This window comes from Mastacembelus armatus, chromosome 24, assembly GCF_900324485.2.
Source record: "Mastacembelus armatus chromosome 24, fMasArm1.2, whole genome shotgun sequence".
Classification (NCBI taxonomy): Eukaryota; Metazoa; Chordata; class Actinopteri; order Synbranchiformes; family Mastacembelidae; genus Mastacembelus; species Mastacembelus armatus.
In genome coordinates this window covers 19840130-19860670 of record NC_046656.1, presented here as the reverse complement: position 1 = coordinate 19860670, position 20541 = coordinate 19840130, and the positions used below count along the sequence as shown (strand labels likewise).

Here is a 20541-nt window from a genome sequence, read left to right as displayed (position 1 = left end):
AGAGGACAGTGAAATAAAATGACTGGTAAATAAATACATAATCAGGCTGGACTGTGTGATCCCAGTTAACAGAGGAGTTTAAATTTCGAGTCAGATTGGACTCTTGACTCTTAATTGTGTTTATTCTCATGTTTTGACATGTGTGACAAGTAATTCGCCTTATTTTAATTCGTAAATATTTAGCTTGTGTGCGTATCTACGTATAAATGACATTTATCTCCTGAAAGTACAGACATTTAAAACTTACTTTAATGACAAACTGAGGCAAACCTTGTGTAATTTTAACGGCATCTATTAATTAATGTGAGAGTTAATTGTAAATATCTCACGCTATTATTAGCCTCATCACTGGACAGGCGGATTTTGGACGAAACCTTGAAAGCAACATTCCGTCGGTTTTCATTTCCTGGAAGGAGCAATCCGCCAATGTCCTCTAGCAGCGGGCTAGCACCGGCTAGCACCCCGACGACTCCCGGTCTAACGTTATAGTGTTTTTGACCCTTTAACTGGGAGTTAGGGCATTAAACCGGATGCCTCTATGATCCAGCTAAACGTCCGGAGAGATACACAGTGTTCAGTTTGCACAAGGTAAGACGTTTGGCCAGTAGTGATTTAGCCGGGCTAGCATGAGGTTAGCTAACTGAAGGTAGCTGTCACGTTCACGTACGCTGAACTCCATCCAGAAATCTGGTTGTTTAAGGTTGACTTGTTTCTGAGCAAAGCTAATTTTTCACATTTGACAAATATTTTTAAATTATTACAAAAATATATAAAGCCATCAACGTGAACTTTCATTTCGGAAAAAACATAAAATATTTTTTTTTCGCGTTATTTATCGGTAAGTTGGAGGGCGGTGGCAGGGAAGGTTTATGAGGCTTGTGAGGATTTGTACTTGTTGACAAGTGCTGAATTAGCTCTAGGTTGGTTGTAGCTTACGCCGAATTGGTGACATTTCTCGTACAGATGCTGTGAGAAAATGAAAAAACATTTTTGCTGAGCACGTGGTCACAGAAATATCACTTTGTGTTAAATGGGCAAAACTGTAAATACAGTTTGGTGCATGTTTTGTCGTCACGTTACAGCGACAGCAGGGCTACGTAATATAACGGGCCACAGGTGCTGGCTGGCATTTATTTATGTCCGGCCTTATATTAAACACTTTGAGCTGTGAAGTGGCTCATGTATGGATTGAATGCTAGGTCAGCTAACAGCTACCTTACCTGTCAACACCGGGGACAGAAATATAGGATGAAATCTACTAGTTACCTTGAAACCATGAGAAACAGGGTCATTAAAATAATTTGGTAAAAATGATCCTAGTCACATTTATTTATGAATGACAGAGGTGTGAAACAGAAAGTATTTCTCCATTTGTAGGGGGATTAGTGAAGGATTAAGGCTTCACAAGGGCGAACAGGCGACAATCATGCGGGTTTTCTCCTTCATTGTACCGGACAGTTACTCTGAATCAGCAGCAAGATCACACCAGACAATAAGTCACGTCACATGTCTGTTAAAGGATGCTTTTCCGCAGGTAAGACGGAGATCGAGGTTGTTGTATGTTTACATACATACCCGAACTTATGACCTAATTATGGAGATTTACTGCTGTGCCCTGAACCAGGTCTTGCAGGAAGCTAAACATGCTGTTCACCAAACAAAATTTGGGCCTAGATAATTTGATTAGATGCAGATTTGTATCATAGAAGTAGGAGATTAACTAGTCTGGTTTTGTATAAGGAGTCTGTGTTAAAATCTAGTTTTAAGACCCTTGTGCTTCAAAGCTTTTTGTTTTTTATCAAATGGCTTTGATTATTTCTGATAGAAAAGCTCAGGCAACACAGTTTTACACATTAAGGCTCACACCAACAATCCTTTCTGTTATTGATATCTTATTGCTTATTTTCTATAATAAAGGCTGGTGTGTACAATGTCAGAAAACAGTGTAATAAGCTCATAATTATTAACTGAAGCCACTTTTATCCATGTAAATCTATGTATTTGATGTTATTTATGATAAACGTATATTTCTTATCATTTACAGTGGTATTTTCACTGATTATTTTCTTTTTATTGCTGTGGTGTGGAACCTATGGGTGCTTAGCCTTGGCTGTTGTCATTACACACTTAACATGCCACACATCTTTAGAAAGCCACTGTTATTTTTAACAAAAAAGTGAACTATTTTCAGAGTAACAGCATCATGCTCTATTTTAAGAGCTGACGTACCACTGAAAGTTGTTGCTCTTCATCCTCACATGATTTTCTTCATTTGTGCTTTTTGACAAAAACCTGTCTCCAGCAATAAAAAAAAGGCATCAAGCTGGCACAACATTGGTTTTTATTTCTTGAGAGTTTACTTTTATGTTATTTTCTAATAACTGTGTTTAAGAAGATCATTTGAGGACTTCTAAATATGAACTATGTTGATTATTTTTTAAGAAAAATGAACTAAGTTTGCAATCGTCCTCTAAGTCTATATTAATTTACATCATATTAATAACGGGCCTCTTTTTAATCATCTTTAGTAGGAACGTTTCAAAAGCATGATTTTAGATGGGTGTGTTAGAGACTAGAGACTTAAATATTTAGTTGAATGTCTTTCAGTCAGGTCTGTTTTGTTTCAGCTGACAGATCATGATGAATAGTAAGTTGGATTATTATCTGCACTGAATAAAACCTAAAGCACAAAATGCTCACAGTGAAATCTTTGTAGCTGAGAACAAAAGGCTCCTCTGTGTCCGTTTCTGTCTCTAGTTTTAGGGTCTGTACAAAGGCTGGTGTTGTAGCTTGTTTTCATTTCCTTCACTCCTGTTTGTGTGATAAATGAGTATTTGCATGAGGAGCATTTTTAAAAGTCTGCACCATGAGAACAGCACTTTGCTAATTAACATAATAGACCTGGCGCAGTGCTGCTCGATCGATCGCTCCAGTATGAGCTGCAGACTGGCAGTTTGGTCAGCATATACATATATATATATATATATATATATATATATATATACACACATCTCTTGGCAGTAACTCAGTGGTTTTAGAGGTTAGCCTATGTTAGCTGACATATCCCAAGATGGTCTTAATGTCCTGTGGGACCCGGGCTGTTCCAAGCTTGGTGCAGCATGTTTAGAGACGTCAGTTTTCTTGGCTGCAGCAGGAACACCATCTGGACTTGCAGGGTAAACATAGAGACAAATAGCAGCCTATTTGACGTCCACTTTACTGGTTTTTCTGTTTTCATCAAGAGGCAGACTGGGCTTTTCTTTTTGTGCACGTTATATGATGATCTAGTACCATTTACTGTCCAGGGCGCGCAGATGTGTTTTGCAGGACAGCTGTTGCTGACGGAGAGGCAGACGTTAAGCATTCCAGTAGTTGGTTATTTGTTTTCCAGAACTGATGTAAAACATTTACCCGAATCTTTCTGAGTCAGACTCTAGTGAACCCGGTAAAAGAAAAGAGAAAAATACTGTACGTTTCTGTCACTGTGTGTTACAGTTAAAAAGATGCATGTAAGCAGTGTTGAGCACTCTTAGCTAATCTGATGGCAGGTAACAGATGCAAAGCTGTTTTTTCTTCAACTGGTGCTGCACCAGAGAAATAGAGGATTTAATTTAGGGAATTTTCTCATTAAAAGCCAAAATTACCTTAAAGCACAACAGTGAGTAAATGAGAAGCCATCTAGCCAGCGTTTACTGCGCGTGAAATATTTCTTCATGTTCATGTTGCAGTGTAAACTGGTGGCAGCACCATGTCCCAGCGTACATGCCTGTTTGAAGCCTGCGGTGCAGCCGCTGTGCAGGTGTGTGGACACTTGTTTAGTTTGTTGTGGCATGTGTGTGAAGAGCTGTCTAGCCAGACTCTGACCCAGGACCTTGGCCCTCTCTGACATAGACTAGTAATCTGTGAGATCAGCAAAATGTAATCTTCTTTAGTCAATGACCCGCGCAGCATTAAGTGTGTGGTTCAGTAGGAATTAGTATGTCCCTGTGTACCATATTGTAACTGTGAGCCACTAATTACACGGTTTTGAACATTATCTCTAACACATTGTCTTCGGTTGTGAATGAGTAGTTATTATGGGGGTAATTAAAGGTGTACTTTTTAGTACTTCTAAAAATAAGTCTTATCTCTATATGGGACTTCTCAGTACCACTTGTCACATTTTGGCCAGGACTTGTTAAAGTGGTGGAGTGCTTCACCTACTCTTGAGCACCATGGTCGCCCTTTTGCCTTGCAGACCATGGCTCGCCAGGGGTTTGGCATGCTGTGGTCGGTAAATCTAGTGGTAAAAACACCAAAGCGGTAGCGCCTACATTTAACGATGGACATGCACCAAAACCCTGAGAACTTAAAGTTTTGCATGTTTTTCTTCTCTGGATTTTGTTGATTTTTATCTTTTTCTGTGCTAACAGAAGTGAGCCATGGCTGAACCAAACTCCTCCCGTCCCCAGAGGAAGATGTCCACCGCTGGGGAGAGTGTGTACAAGGTGCTAGGGCTGGAGAAAGGAGCCTCAGCTGAGGACATTAAGAAAGCATATAGGTCAGCAGTCTGATTTATTAAGATGTCTCAATTCACAGGATTAGTTTATGATTGTTGCAAAGTTACCCTCATAACTGTTATCGTAACTAGTAGTGCTGTGCGGTTGTGTTATTTTTAAATTTTCATCAAGTCAAATAAACTATACAAAATCTGAAAATGCACTGGTAAAGGTTGGAAAACATTTGCCTGAAAAATGACTAAAATTATTGCAGTTCATTCTGAATAGTCGCTGATTGTCTTTCAGTTGACTGATTTCCAGATTTACTTACTGGAAACTAATCTATAATCAATTATTAGAGGCCTTTTCTCACATGCTCTTCCTGAATAGACAGGAACAAAACTTAACTTCAGTTTGCAGTTAATTATTTATTCATCACAAACTAATAATACAATGTCAGATTTGGCCTTTGAGCCTGATAATGTTTCCTTCACTTCCTTCACTCTGCAACACTTGCTGTTCCTGTCTCCCCTGTCAGAAAACTAGCGTTGAAGTACCACCCAGACAAGAATCCAGACAATCCAGAGGCAGCGGAGAAGTTTAAAGAGATTAACAATGCCCACTCCATTTTAAATGACGAGACCAAGAGGAAGATTTATGACGAGTATGGCTCCATGGGCCTTTATGTGTCCGAGCAGTTCGGAGAGGAAAGCGTCAAATATTACTTCCTCATGTCCAAATGGTGGTTTAAGGTGCGTGTTTATGTTTACATGAAATCTCTGTGGATTTTTAGAAACTCTTGACAGATTATTTTTGTTTTGTTTGGGTGGTGGAGGGAGCTAGTTACATTTCTAGTACTCTATAGTTATAGTTATTTGAAATCAAAGGTTTTTCATAAGCAGCAAATATCAATTATTTCTAAAAATAAAAATAAAAAAGGTAAAGTTATTGAAATATTTCAGTTTATAGGGGTAAGGGGAGCATTCACCATCACTGTTCATCATTTGAGTTTTGCCAACACCAGTAATTAGAGCTAAACACAGCTCTGTTAGTTCCCTGCTGTTACATGGCTGTTTATTTCTGCAGGGCCTGGTGTTGTGCTGTACATTGTTCACCTGCTGCTGCTGTTGCTTCTGCTGCTTTTTCTGCTGCTGTTTCTGCTGTGGGAAGTGTAAACCACCCGACGACGATGGAAACTACCAGTACGTCGACCCTGAGGACCTGGAGGCCCAGATCAAAGCAGAGCAGGACGGAGGTGAGAGGTCGCTTCACTGACATAAGGTCTAAACTCTGTTCACTCACCCCACAGTCAGTGACATGATGTTAATACTCTCCCTTTATACTGATAGTTGTCTGTTGTCTTTCACTTTTTTATTTGTGGGGAGAGAAGAGCTAAATTCAAGCTGTTGAAGTTACTGTTACTTTAACATGGTGTGTGTGTGTGTGTCATAGACCTGTGAAGAAACATACATGTCCACCCACCAGAGTCTGCAAACTCAAGTGAAATTATTTAGTGTTTGCTAAAGCAGTAAGCTTTAAACTGTAATAATCCTGTATAATGATCAATAGGAAGTAGAGACAAATCTGAGTCACAACAGTATCTGCATATGATACAACTCTACAGGTTTACTAATATTAACTAATGAGTTAAACCAGACCAAGCGAAGCTGCAGCAGCAACCTCCTGGGTGTATTCAGTTTAATGAAGGTACTTTGTACTGCTTGAATTGAACTTTTCATTTCTAAGAAGATCAATAAGTTCTTTTTAAAGTTTAAATTCAGTAAAACTACAGTGTCTTGACTAATTGTTGACATATACTAATGTTAAATTACGTGAAGGAAAACCAGTGTTAAAACTGTAACCAGCCCAAGACTTTCTGCTACTTCAGCAGTGGATTTAATATGCTCTCACACTGCAGGACTCTTGTTTTCATGCTCCAACCCAGCAGGTAACACAGTAATCATATGCCAGCCCACATCAAATCTGGGTCCAGAAGGCCCAGAAGGCCAGAATCAGCCAATCCCACTGCCTATGCCCATGCCTCCACCTCAACCCCAGTCACAGACGTCAGCCAGTCCAGCAGGGGAAGAAAACCCCGGAGAGACCTTACCAGAGTCAAAATGACTCGTAAGAACCACGTCGTATAATTCATGTGTCGCACGCTGTGGTTCATCCGTTTTGTCATGTAGCCATCTTCATCCTCGGCGGCACTTGCCAGCTGCCCATCTGGTTGTAGGTCACTATGATGCAATGAAAGTGCCAAAATTCAGACTACTGGGGAATCGCAGGGGCCTGTCTATGTCAAGGCTGGCAGCCGGCTACCCACTCGCCGATCCCAGCAGTCCGATGGATATGTAACTGACTGAACTTTGGCACTTTCACTGTGTCACTGGTCACTTTACCATAACTAACCACCTGTGTCCCAATCCCACTGTTGCATTTATTCACCATGTTGTTCAAGTCGTCTTTCCCTGGCATGTCTCTTCATACTGTCCCCATATGCTTCATTAAGCCACTGAAAAGCTCCGTCAGAAAATCAGCATGGCTTAACTCATGGCTGTAGCTGCAGTCGTTTGTTGGATTCCTGCGTTTTTATAAAAGATTTGACAGATATTTATTTAAATGAAAATGTGAGAGCATTGTTTAATTTACAGTCATCACTGTGTTGTTTTCTGTTTCAATTAATTAACCATATAATTTGCCTGTTCTAGTAGTGTTTAGGAGAAATAGGCACATTTTTGTTTTTACTTTGATCAAAATATAACATGTTTGCCCCCCCTTACAGGAAAGTGACAGTGTGGATGAGCCTCAACCTTAAGAAGCAGGTAGGTCAAATACCCTGTGTGTTATTTTTTAATATGCAGAGCAAAACACCTGGAAATACTTGAATTTACTATCAAAGTGTCATTTTAATGGGTCTTAAAATTTAAATGCTTTCATAAAACACCTTTAGTTATAAATTAGTACATAAAAGTAGTTTTTTTTAAATTAACTGAGTCAAGTACTTTACACTGCATGATTACAAAACAAAAAACAGCAGCCCAGTTTTCTACCAACAGCCATAAACATTTGACTTTTTTAGTGAAGTTAAACTTTTTTACTGGATTGTCCTTTTTGTTCTTCTGGATGAACAATAATAAACTTGTTTTAGAAACGGAGCTTTGTTTTTGGCTGATATTTGATGTTTGTTTGCAGTGTAATGTTTTTAACGTGTAAGTCATGGAATCATCTGACAAATGTTTCACTTCAGGTGCTGCACTTTAGCGCACTTTATATCCAAATTATACGTGTGTGTGTGTGTGTGTGTGTGTGTGTGACAGAAGGAAAAACATGATGTGCCAGTGGCTGGAGACAGTTTTGCAAAGTTTTTTTTTTTTTTTTGTACATGTCCTGATATCTGGATAGAATCGTTGTTGAATCTTTATCTCAGTTTCGCCTCTGATTTTTACCTCTTTAGACTTTCGAGAACCTAATCCAGCCACATTCGACCCAGAGATCAACCAGCCCAGAGTCACCAGCCCAGGCCCAAACCTCCTTCCTGCCCATCACTACCTACCTGATCTACCTACTGGACAACACCTGCAAGGTGGACCTCTGTGGAACTCAAATGAAGGAGGAGTGTTCATGCACCCTCTGACTTGGCTCTGACAACAAAGAGCCTCACTGAAAACTTCAGACCAGCTAATAAGTACAAGGTAACTAACATCCTCCTGCAGGTCCACTCTCTTCTTCCACCTGTCTGTCCAGTCTGGGGTGGCTGTGGTTTGTTAGCAGTCTAGCTATTCAGGCCTAGGTTTGACATGCCTGAGCTCCTGACTAATGTTTTCTGGTCATCCCACTCCAACCAGTAAGGATGTGACACTGGGCAGGAAAAGGCAAAAACAATGGGTTATAATGTAAAAAAAAAATACCATGGGAAGGTGGTGTCTGCTGTCCAGACCAGGACTGGATTATTGTTCTTATATTCCCTCTATCCCATCCCTTCTTTCAGTTTGGACAGTACTTTTTTTTTTTTACATTTCCTCTCCTTTAACTTGTTTTGGAAGAAGAATTAAAGAAAGCCATGAGGGCTGGTGACTCCATTGTGGATTGGATGCTATTTGTGATGTATACACATCATCAGGAGGCAGCAGGAAAACACAAACCATGTGTTAGGACTGATGATGAAGGTGTGGAATACCTTTTCTTCCCTGTTCATCTTCCACCTTTTCTTCCACAGAACAAACACATTGTGTTAACAGTCCTCCAGCCCTCCAGCGTTCTTCCTTTCCTACTTGTTCTTGATGTCAAGTGTCAAGTGTAAAACAATATCCTTCCAGGGGAGCTGGAGTAATAGTTGCTTTACAGAACCAAGAGTTCAGTCGGGTCACTACTACATCTCATTTAAACGCACAACCTGAAGTAGGAGGGATGAGGATGAGTGGAAGAAATGTGACGCAGCAGAAGTCAGTGTTGGACTGACTCTTACAGATTTACGGCTTCGATGTTAAATGCTTGAGCCAAAACCCAGAAGAAGAGATTTAGGTGTTTCGATCAGGAGTAGAGTTGAGGCTTTCTTCTCCAATGTGCATGCATTTTTCTCTGGATGCATGCCCCCTACTGTACAGCACTAGAGTATACACACCCAAACCACAAATCGTGGAAGAACTGCCTGGCCTAACCTTACAGACATTCAAACTCTGGTTACACACGTCCTGTATACAAACACACACTCGTATCTGCCCTCACTGTACAGTATGTCGTCGTGTGCCACCTTTAGCTAAGAAAATACAACCCCCAGCATAATCTGTTGAGTCCTGAGGACAGCAACAGATGCCGTACCAATAAAATAAGCGTTGACGTTTCATCTTGAAAATTACGTTATGATTATTCATCATGTTTGTCTGATCTCTTCTTTTGTTGTGGTCAGTTATGTTGTAGACCAAAGCCACCAGCTTCATGTAGCCAGCAGGTCGAGGCCAATAGTTTCTCAAAATGCCATTCGCTCAGAAAGCAACAGTTGTGCTTGTATCGTGCACCTTCCGGTCCATGCACCTTTTGAAGCGGGTGTTTTGTCATTTCATATGATTATATATATGTTTAGTCAGATTGTAAGGCTTTTATTGTACTTCTTATGTTTCCAGAACTACGTTAACTATCTCGACTTTATAGTTACTTGATAATCTGTAACCTCAGGACCAGGTTCACTAAGATTACACTGCAGTGTCAGTCTCCTAATTTGATTGCACTGCAATTACTTGAGTATCTTTTCATTTTTTATGTAACTGGCAGGATTACGAGCACTGAGCAAGCAAACAATCCACTTCACTGCAAATTCCAGCCACTCTTCTTTTAGACGGGGAAGTAATCCATTAGGTCCTGCATCTTTGCACCATAAGTCTTCTCCCTGATCTGTCTTGAATTTCCTGGATGGAAACTTTCTCCTTTTGCTTCCTGACTTGATGTTGACAGTGCTGTGCCTTGAACAACAATTGTGGCAGTGACCGAACAGAACAATCTCTTGTTGCAACAGTTTGATGTCACCCGTTCATGTTCAGGAATATTTTCTAGCTGTTGGTGATTTTTATGTCTTCGCGGATAAATGTAGTGTGGCAAACATAATCAGATAAACATACATGTACGGGGACATGACGGTGACTGGTAGAAAGAGGCTTTATTCATTATCTTGACTCCGCAGCTTTTCTCTCCGAACGCTCTTTAGGGATTAGCTCTCATTTGCTGATATTGGTCATTTATTATTGCTCTTCCTTCACTGTTCACTGTTGGTGTTTCAGCTTGAACTGTGCAGTGATCACAGCCATCTTGATCAGATTTAAATTAGATCAGGACCACATGTCCAAAGGGGCCAGACTAGATTTGAAAAGAAAAATCAGATTTGGACCTCTTCAGCTCTGATGTGACTGTAGCCTGGTGCATCTGATCTACGTGCACGTTTCTTTTCTCTAAGCATGAAGCAGTGTTGTCTGCATGCTCAACTTTTGGGCTGCAGCAAATGATTATTTTTTTTTTTTTTTTTTTTGCCGATGTAATGTCAGAAAATGGGGAAAAAAGACAAGGTGACATTTTTAAATCTCGTTTTGCTCGACAAGCGATTCAGAGTTTAGTATCATGTAAAATATGCAACAAATCTTCTCATGTGAGAAATCTAAATTAGAAAGTTTGGCATATTTACTTGGCAGGTGACTCAAATGGTTCATTGATCAATTATCAGAACTGTTGCTGATTAATTGTCACTTGTTGGAGCTTTGACACTTGTCTGCTTATCAGGCTTTAAGTTGCTACTGACATTTTTGGTTATTGATGTTTGTGGAGCTGTTAAGAGGCGACGGGCTGTTCTAAGAGTCTTCCCGACAAAGCCATATTTCTCCCTCTGTTTTAATTAGATCTAATCAGCTGCTTGAATTCACGCTGTGTCTGTAAATGTCTGTATCTTCTGAAATTTGAGATGCAAACTAAAACACTCTCATGTCTACCTGACTACAGTCCAAATTTCTTTCCCAGGGTATTTTAAAGCAATGGTTAGAAATTTTGGATAATATATATTTATTTGTTTTATTTCTGAGTTACTGGTAAAGGTTTAGTCCGGCACATAATCTGCCCCCCACAGCCTGACGTCTTTGTACATCAGTTTTTACCACTTAAATGATTGTATTATGTTGACTAGTGAGTTTTAAAGGTGCTAGGAGGTGGATTTTTGTTTTTTAAATGCTTGAACAGAGTGAGTGTTTGCCCATTTCCAGTTTCTGTGCAAAGCTAATTGTCTGCTGATAAGAGCAGTATTGATCCCACATGTTTCTTATTTCTGGTAAAACATTGTCCTATTTTTTATCAAACCTTTGTTTTACTTAAGTCATGTGAAGGTCAGATGTTATGTGGTGTTATTTTCCAGTGTGGATAATGCAAGGTGAAATGAAAGCCTATGCCTTTACCTTTCTCAATAATAAATAAAGTCTGTAGCGTGTCTATTAAATGTTAAACAGCACAGACACAAGACTACAGGCAAACTCATCTCTCAGCTGCTAAACTCTTTAATAAAGACCTAACTGCAATAAACTTAATACAGACCTACATGTAGTACCAGCAGCCAAGCTCCTTGTTTCGTTTGTTGAATTAAGCACTGCTCATAAACCAGCCCAAGTTTACTTTGCACTGTTTATGATGGATTACAACTTGTTTCTCAGTAGAATTGTCTGAAAACTCGAGGGTCATCTATTCAAATTTTTTTTAACATCAATTGCCAAAACCTATTTGTAATGTCAAGAGTGTCTCATAACATTTTCAGTATTCAATTTTAATCTTTCTTCAGATCTTCTCAAGTGATTATGAAAGCAACAGGGCCATGGAGCACTAAATGGAGACATATTTATTATTTTTTTAATTCTTGTAAATAAGTAGTTTAACAACAAAATAACTGACAAGATTTCCTTATTGTCAATGGACATGTTTTATGAATTTATGTCTGTTTTAACAGTGTACATATATTATTATTTTTTATTTATACCATATAGAAATACCATAACCTAAATGTAATATTGTTGAATGTGATGGTAGCCGGTTACGTTAAGTGTGGCTTCAATGCTTCATGCTGGCGTCTTAGTATATGATGCTTTAGAAAAAAACAATTCCATGCTAAAAACAGTTAGCTTGGAGCTAATGTTCATCCAGGGTTACGTGGGATCAGATTCACTTTACTGAACATGCTATTTTTTTTTCAAGAGTGTCAAAAAAATGTTTAATTGAACATAAGATAGAAGAACAAAGACATTTTATCATTGTAGATGAAGGTTTTTATTTGATTTTTTTTCTTTTGGGAGTGTCACTAACTGTTGTGGTTCCCTGTGGAAGATCTGTAAATGAATCAACCAAATAAAAAAGGGGGATTTTATAACTTCTTGTCTGTTTTTGTCTTGTATTTGTACCTGATTGTGAAAATTTCTAAAAATTTATACTGTGATGCTTCCAGATAATTATTTTAACTGCATTTCTCACTGCACAACTTGAAACCGATTATTGGGAATTTCAAAGTGAATTTCAGACCACATGAATTCAGAAAGATGAATTACAAAATCAGATATTTCAGTGCACTAAACAAAATCAGATATTTCAGTGCACTAAACTATTTAATTTTCAAGACTATGTATTCAGTAGTGATAAAATTTTAAAATCTGTTATTTAAATTGCGATAGTTTTATGTGGTAATAAGATGGTCAACAGTTATTGGGTTTTGATTTGATAATATTGATAATTACTGACGTATTATATGAGCATGTTAGCGCCATAACAGTGTATTTCACATAAATATACTACCGTGTAGGGGTCATTCACGGAAGGGGATGTAGCTCAGTGGTAGAGCGCATGCTTTGCATGTATGAGGCCCCGGGTTCAATCCCCGGCATCTCCAGTAGCTTTTATTTTTTCCCTGTATTTCCACAAACATTGGTAGTAAGGTTACACAAATTAACTATGTAACTTATTTCTTAAAGTTTTTTATTATATAAGGTCATATATGTAACATATATAGAAAACCATATATCTTCTTTTCCATTCGGCCGCTCCCTTCAGGGATCGCCAGAGCGAATCCTCTGCCTCCATTTAACCCTATCCTCTGTATAGAGTTGTCTGTTTTTATTTTAATTGTTTTTACATAATGATTGTTTTGTAGACTTCATTGCATCTAAAGTTTAATGTTGTACTTGTTTTGTTTATTTGTTTGTTTTTATGTTTGTAACTAAAATACATTTCTCGAACACAGCGTAAGGGGAAGTGGTGATGTTTCCCACAATGTTAAATGCACCAGAAGTCCCCGCCCCCTGCGGTAACTAAGGAGATCACAGTTGTGTTTAGCGTTAGCAACCACAAAAATGTCCTCTCTGCTAGCTAGCTGCTAGCTTGGACTAGCTCATCGAAATCTCCCAAATCTAAAGAGTGCCCTGTATTTCAGTGGACTGTTAACATTCTTCCCTGTGTGGCCTTCCTAAAGACCCCCGAAAATGCAACTGAAGCATCTTAAGACACTTTTAACACCCCAGGTAATTTCAACAGTACTAACGCTAGCTAACGGCAACTTAACGTTACAGCATCAGTGTGAAGCTGAAACAAAACGGTTTGTTACGTGATTAAACAAGGATGACGTTAGGTCCAGTTAACGCCAAACTAGCTAATCTGCCGTTTTGTGAGTGGTCAAAAGTTTATTCAGCATCATCAGCCGAAACCGTTAAATAGTCCACGGAGTTTGGCATGAGCACCGGTGGTAACAGAACGCAGCATTAACAGAATATACCGGGTTAGCTCGGCTAAGGGATCGGTTTAGGAATCAGTTAGTTATCCCCTGGACACAAGCACGTGTTACATGGGAGCAAGACACTGTGACCTTAAGTCTATTTTATTTGTTTTCTCTTTATAATTTTGTGCCATGTGGTGGTGGTTGTGTCTTGTGATAGAAGTTTTGCATCTCCCTGTAGTCATTCTGTCTCCTCGTCATTGTTGGGATTCTGTGGAGTCAGGGGTTCTGTCTCTGGTTGGCCTGTAAATCCATGCAGTCCTCACTTCTGATTGTGTGGTTCTCTCTGCTCTCACAGGAAGGTGCTGCCAAAGTGACGTGCATGGCCTGGGCACCCAACAACACAAAGTTTGCTGTTTGCACTGTGGACAGAGTCGTGCTGCTCTATGACGAACAGGGAGAGAGGAGAGACAAGTTTTCCACTAAACCCCTGGACCCCAAGGTCAGGGAGGTCACATTTATTACATCCACACACACCCACTTTGCAAACAAGGACAATCTGAAAATAAAATAATACCAGACACAAGGCACAACAAATAACCCACAGTGCAAAGTAAAAAAAATAAGTCAATGTATTCAGTAACAAAAAAGGGATCACCACTTCAGGAAACACAGTCTTAAACACAAAACTGCAATACTTGCATAAGAAATAGACAAAATATTGAGAAGAGGAACAGGCCAAATAAAGAAACCCTCTAACAGATGATGTAAATTGAAAATATTTCAACTGGTTGTGCAGCACTAAGAGTCTGACTGTACAAATAACAAAGGTGGTGAATTGATCCTTGTGTGAGCTGCTTAACTGGGCATAATTAGTGTGTGGGATGAATATGCTGATTGTGTAACAACAATTTGATGTAATCTTTTGCCAGTTTGGAAAACAGAGCTATGCTGTCAATGACATGGTTTTTTCGCCGGACTCCACCAAAATCGCTATCGGCCAATCTGACAACATCATCTTTGTCTACAGAATCGGAGAGGACTGGTACTGTTCTCTGGCTTTTTACTTTTGATTTTCTTTTTGTCATATTACTGAATAAAGTAAATAAATAAATATACTGAATAAAGTATCTGTCTATCTATTAAACCTGATCTTATGTATGTATGTTGATTCATGAAGACTGATTTTTCTCACCTTTATTTTTTCTGCTAGGGGGGATAAGAAGGCCATTTGCAACAAATTTGTGCAAACAGTGAGTAAACACAAGCAGAAACTTTGTTCAGGCAGTGAACAGCATGTTTAAAGAGGCATCCACTCTGTTTCCATCAGAGTTGTATGCAAGAAATGATCAGTTCACCACTGTATTTCTGAAATTTCTAAGCCTGAAAGAAAACATGGATAGCTGTAGAAGTCCTTTGTTAAATGGAAAAATAGTTATACATTTAAATTTGCAAATGCTGTAAGATGACAATAACCATGTTCATTTTATGCTAATCAGACTTCATTTGTTTGTCTGTAGTTTTACTGTTAATATCAACCAATGTGAAATTTATGCTTTGGATATTTGGGGGTTGGGGCATATTTACTGTGGTATCTTTTATTTACTGACTATTTTATCAAGCAGATATGTTGAATTTCCAGCTCTGTGACTTCTTTGTGTAACATTGTTGACTGCATTGCAGAGTGCTGTGACTTGCCTGCTTTGGCCTGCAGAACATGCAATTATTTATGGATTAGTTGATGGCAAAGTAAGTCAGTGACACATCCTCACCACTTATTACAAACCATGTTCATGTGCACTGTCCAGAAAGTTTCTTTATTTGCTAGGCCTAGCCATTCTTAACGGGATTACTGTTAATAGTGGCTGTAGAGTAGTAGCTGTATCATTTTAGTTTTCACCTGATTAAGAGTTTATTGGCTGCACCCTGAATCCAGGGAGTTAAGGAAACATTTGCATATGGAAATAAACTAGTTAACAGAGCAGCTATTGGTGCCTTAGTGCAAAAAATCTTCCAAAAGCCTTTAAAAGTAAACTTATGTCAAAAAAAACAAAGAAAAAGTGCACGTTTAAGTTAAAATTATTATAATGAATAGAGTTTGTGACTTGTTTTACAGGTTCGCCTTGCCAACACTCAGACTAATAAGTCTTCAACCATCTATGGCACCGAGTCCTGTGTTGTCTCACTGGCATCCAAGTAAATGCATATCCATCCATCCATCATCTAGACCCCCTTAGTCCTAACCAGGGTCCCAGGGATCTGCTGGAGCCTATCCCAGCTCTCTTTGGGTGAAAGGCAGGGGTCCACCCTGGACAGGTCCCCAGTCCATCACAGGGCCACATAGAGACAAACAACCTCACACACTCACACTCACTCCTATGGGCAATTTAGAGTCACCAATCAACCTGACATACATGTTTTTGGACTGTGGGAGGAAACCAGAGTACCTGGAGAAAACCCACACAAGCACAGGGAGAACATGCAGACTCCACACAGAAAGGCCGGATTAAATGCATATTTAATTCATATTTATATGCAACAGTGAGCACAGGTTAGCTCAGGGTGTTTAAACAATGAAAGATGATCATGATATCTGTCCTGTCTTTCTCAAGATGCTAAGCCAGTTGCCAGTTTTACAAGTTAAATACTTGTTCATTTTCTTCTCTTGTGCTTTGTAAAACCTGCGTTGTGTCAGTGTTTCTGGCAAGGGCATCCTGTCTGGCCATGCTGATGGGACAGTCGTGCGTTATTTCTTCGATGATGAAGGCTCAGGAGAATCTCAGGTACCCACAGTCTCACTCATCAGCTGTGTATATTTTTGTCTGTTCCCATCTGTGCCATAAAACAAACACCCACTCACACACTGACCCACTCTGACACAGGGTAAGCTGTTGATGCACCCATGCCCACCCTATGCCCTGGCCTGGGGTGCAAACAGCATCATGGTGGGTGGCTGTGATAAGAAGGTGGTTGCCTACGGCAGGGAGGGTCACATTCTGCAGACCTTTGACTACAGCCGTGACCGATCAGAGAAAGAGTTCACTGTGGCTGCCACCAGCCCCAGCGGGCAGTCTGTCGTGTTTGGCAGCTTTGACCGGTCAGTACAAGGTCTCCTGGGAAAAAAACAGATTAAATGTTCTACCTATCAGCATAAATATCTGAATAGTGAGTGGTAAGTTGTTCCTCTACCTGGCGTTTGTCCAGGTTGCGGGTGTTTAACTGGGCTCCGAGGAGAAGTGTGTGGGATGAAGCCAAGCCCAAAGAGATTCTCAACCTCTACACCATCACCAGCTTGGCCTGGAAGAAAGATGGATCACGCCTCTGTGCTGTAAATACCTCATCAAATTACATGAGTTACAGTGTGACACATCTGCAAAAAAAAAAAAGTGCATGTTGTTTTTATTATATGTTCGTTGTGTGTGTCCTGACAGGGAACACTGTGTGGAGGAGTGGAGCTCTTTGATTGCTGCCTGCGAAGGGCCATCTATAAAAACAAGTTTGAGATGACTTATGTCGGCCTGAGCCAGGTAAAAACAGTCAGCCAATACGAGGAAATGGAAAATTAAATATAGTCTCGAACACAAAACTGCAAGATTTGCACAAAAATAGACAAAACATTGAGAAGAGGAACAGGCCAAATAAAGAAACTCAGTCTCTAACAGGTGAAATTACAAATATCTCAGTTGGATGTGCAGCAAAAATAATTCAGTTTGAATTCATTTAAGTGGAAATGAAGAAATAGACAAAAAAAATGAAGGTTTTGCAAACAATCATCCATCTTTATGTTTTAGCCACATTAGCTTCTGCTTTTCTACGTAACTGATTAGTTATGTTGACTAGAACATGGTTCAAATTAAAGAGTCAGAATGAAAACAAGCTCTAAATCATATATTTATATTTGTTCATTGTATCTTTTCTGTTTTGCATTACTTAAACCAGACCTACTATAATGTAAAACCTCATTTGGACAATCGGCTTTAAAAACTGAGAAAATGCACTGGCACAGTCACTTTTTTTTTGTCACAGAATAATAATGCAGCTCACTCTGAACTCAATCTTGGAGTGGAAAACAAGAATTAAATTTAATTAAAATGTGAAATCATGCTGTCATTGTTTTCAAATAAATAAGGTACAAATTAAAATTCATGAGGCTGAGATTGAGAAATCAGTTAATTAATGAAACAGTAGGTGAAGCATAAATACATTTCCCAGGCAAAGGTTCATGAGCAGTATTTTCTTTCTTAAATAAATTTTAAAATTACCGTCTTGATTAAATTTGTTAGATTGCGAGTGTTACGGCTGATTGGTGTTTTAGGGGCAGGTGGATCCATGTGTGTATTTACACTTTATGTCATTATGTTATGTTTATCTACCTTTCCTGCTCCTTTAGGTGATAGTGAGGAACCTCTCTACAGGAACTCGGGTGGTGCTGAAGTCCTACTATGGTTATGAGATAGAAGAAGTCAAGATCATGGGCAAGGATCGCTACCTGGTGGCTCACACCTCTGATACTCTTCTGCTGGGAGACCTGCTGACAAATAAACTGAGTGAGGTAGGCCGTGAAGGATCAGTCCACCCTCATTCTCCTGAAAACACACCTAACTTCTCATTAACCCTGGAGGCAGGCAGAGAGCTTTGGCTTAGATTTCTGCCTCCACCCTAATACGGTGGAGATGAATGTAACTCTAAATGCATTGAAAATGAGATTTGTATAAATGATGCAAACATCACCTCACAGGCCTCAGTGTTCTTCAGCAGTTCTACTGAAAACTGTCATTCTCTACAGCCACATTGTGTCGTCTCCTACATTCATGCTGTCTCACAATAAATGGATGTGGACTATCCACCTTGTATAGCTGTACCATCAGCAGTACACATTGGGAGGAAAATGCTGAATATGCACTCTCTCTCTCTCTCTTTCAGGTGCCATGGCCCAGTTCTGGGGGAAATGAAAAATTCTTCTTTGAAAATGAAACAGTAAGTTCACTCAGTGTCCCAGTCGTTTCCTGTGTTTGTTTTCCAGTTGCATGTGCACCTAGACAGTATTTGCTGATGGCCACTAAGCGACTATCATTCACTAGAACCTAACTCTATATCTTTGGTATGTTTCAAGTCTTGTCTTGTGCCATAAACTATGTGGTCACGCCTAACCTTCCTTCCACTACCCCCATTGTTTCACATATTGCTGGGTTTTTAATGCATTTTATATTTTTACAGGTGTGCATGATTTTTAATGCTGGGGAGCTGAGCCTGGTGGAGTACAGTAACAACGAGATCCTGGGATCAGTCAGGACAGAATTTATGAATCCTCATCTGATCAGGCAGGTCCACAACACAAACGCCTGTTATTAAAATGTTCAGTCACACTTCACCTCAACAGGTTGGTCTGGTTCTAGGGAACACATATTATTTCAGGCCTCTATCAAACTTTGTAAGAACTGTAGGTCACAATACCCAACTAAGTAATTCACCACAAACTAAATTAGAAATGTGTTGTTCTCCAGTAAACAGTGTATTAGGAAGAAATCAGGAAGTGGTTTTATTCACACATTTTTACACTCAAACCTACATCTTTAGGCAGAAACACAAAATTTCCTAATTTTCCTAAAGCAGCTTCATGTGAATTAAACCCACAAATGAATAAAGTGACTATCTTTTGCTTTTACAGTTTTGTCTTGTTTACATTTATTTACCTGTTATCTCTGTCTTTCTGACAGTAGCTCAAATTCCTTAACTCTTCCTTTGTAACATAAATGGTTTTAAACCAGGAGTAATCGTATAAAATGAATATCGAAGCACATTCTCTATTGACAGTCTGTAAACAGAGCGCTGTGTTTCCATCTGTGTCCACTGGATGGCTGTATTGAGCTGTGCAGAAATCCCAGGTGTTGTTAGAGTAAGGCTGCAGAACAGTGAGTGAGACTCAGTCTGTTACTCAGCACACATCCATGTTCATTATTCAGACCTGTCAAAGCGTCAGTCCTCCCAGTCCCTTGGTGACTGACTAATGGTCGACTGCTATTGAGGCGGATAGGTTTCAGGACACCGCGGCTGCTCGTCGCCTCTGGCTGCACACTGTAGCATGACAACATCAGGGGCAGGTGTGCCCTGAGATTTCCAGCCCTGTGAACAGCAGCTTATTTGAGTTCCTTTATGTTAAGATGACCAGTGTGTTTAGTGGTTTATTAAAGGTGTTTGTGTGTGTTTGTGTGTGTTTGTGTGTAGCGTCCGACTAAATGAAAGGAAGCAGAGAGGGGTCGAAGACAACAAGAAGCTTGCTTATCTGATTGACATAAAGACCGTTGCAGTCGGTAAGCCTGTGTGTGTTTGGTCATTCATGTCATTTACACGCAGCAGAAAATCAAGCACACTCTGGTTTAGCAACATGTCATGTCCTCAGTAAAAAGAATAAATGTGTATAATACAACACTGTCATTTCCTTTACCTGTTTCTATGAGGTTTAATAACAATTATGTCATTTAAATTCTGATACTCCTTAATCAACAGTCTTTAATCTTTAACAGAAACAGTTGATTCTGTCTTTCTCAGTCGACGAATCCCATTTAGTCTGTCTCAGTCTGTGCACTCTGGACTTTCTGTACCGTCTTATTGTAGATTTGAATCTTTTTATGGGACTTTCTGCCAGTGAGAAAAGTACGGTATATTTCCAGTCTATTCCTTAGATACCAGCTGTACATTTGAACAACTCAATACCTGACCAAGTTATAGTGAGTCATCAGTTTTGATTAGCAGCTCTTGCAGATTAGCATGCTCATTTTGTGCTGTGGGCTTGTGAAATGCCTTTGATTGGAGAACAGCTTCAATCTGCAGCTTTTGTTAGTT

General features: G+C 39.5%; 2 protein-coding genes and 1 non-coding gene across 5 annotated transcripts in view; all 3 read left to right on the top strand.

Annotated features, from left to right (window-relative positions):
- Positions 1-407: 407 nt before the first annotated feature.
- dnajc5ga (DnaJ (Hsp40) homolog, subfamily C, member 5 gamma a) lies at positions 408-10931 on the top strand. 3 transcript variants are annotated; one of them, XM_026318797.1, is made up of 7 exons: positions 408-588; positions 4413-4540; positions 5017-5230; positions 5565-5733; positions 6427-6605; positions 7264-7303; positions 7936-10931. In XM_026318797.1, the coding sequence occupies exons 2-5, from the start codon at positions 4422-4424 to the stop codon at positions 6600-6602; spliced, it is 678 nt and encodes a 225-aa protein (XP_026174582.1). In that variant the 5' UTR covers positions 408-588; positions 4413-4421; the 3' UTR covers positions 6603-6605; positions 7264-7303; positions 7936-10931. The 3 variants fall into 3 exon arrangements, with proteins under 3 accessions (XP_026174582.1, XP_026174581.1, XP_026174583.1); XM_026318796.1 differs by having other exon boundaries at positions 6424-6605; XM_026318798.1 differs by lacking the exon at positions 6427-6605.
- Positions 10932-12807: 1876 nt separating this feature from the next.
- On the top strand, positions 12808-12879 carry trnaa-ugc (transfer RNA alanine (anticodon UGC)). The gene has a single exon. It is a non-coding gene; the product is annotated as a tRNA-Ala (tRNA).
- Positions 12880-13468: 589 nt separating this feature from the next.
- ift172 (intraflagellar transport 172) overlaps positions 13469-20541 on the top strand; it is a 29621-nt gene continuing 22548 nt past the window's right edge. The window contains exons 1-14 of the mRNA XM_026319239.1: positions 13469-13507; positions 14057-14200; positions 14631-14743; positions 14912-14951; positions 15382-15447; positions 15815-15894; positions 16394-16481; positions 16581-16795; positions 16903-17026; positions 17130-17225; positions 18089-18250; positions 18622-18675; positions 18916-19019; positions 19924-20009. Of these exons, the coding sequence (XP_026175024.1) occupies positions 13469-13507; positions 14057-14200; positions 14631-14743; positions 14912-14951; positions 15382-15447; positions 15815-15894; positions 16394-16481; positions 16581-16795; positions 16903-17026; positions 17130-17225; positions 18089-18250; positions 18622-18675; positions 18916-19019; positions 19924-20009 (1411 nt within the window). The remainder of the gene's footprint in view (positions 13508-14056; positions 14201-14630; positions 14744-14911; positions 14952-15381; positions 15448-15814; positions 15895-16393; positions 16482-16580; positions 16796-16902; positions 17027-17129; positions 17226-18088; positions 18251-18621; positions 18676-18915; positions 19020-19923; positions 20010-20541) is intronic.

What these genes read in the sequence shown, in the direction of transcription:
- dnajc5ga (XM_026318796.1), top strand. Translation starts at nt 4,422, where the DNA reads ATGGCTGAACCAAACTCCTCCCGTCCCCAGAGGAAGATGTCCACCGCT. An exon ending in GACATTAAGAAAGCATATAG is followed by an intron (nt 4,541 to 5,016) that starts GTCAGCAGTCTG and finishes CTCCCCTGTCAG; the next exon opens with AAAACTAGCGTTGAAGTACC. An exon ending in TGTCCAAATGGTGGTTTAAG is followed by an intron (nt 5,231 to 5,564) that starts GTGCGTGTTTAT and finishes TTATTTCTGCAG; the next exon opens with GGCCTGGTGTTGTGCTGTAC.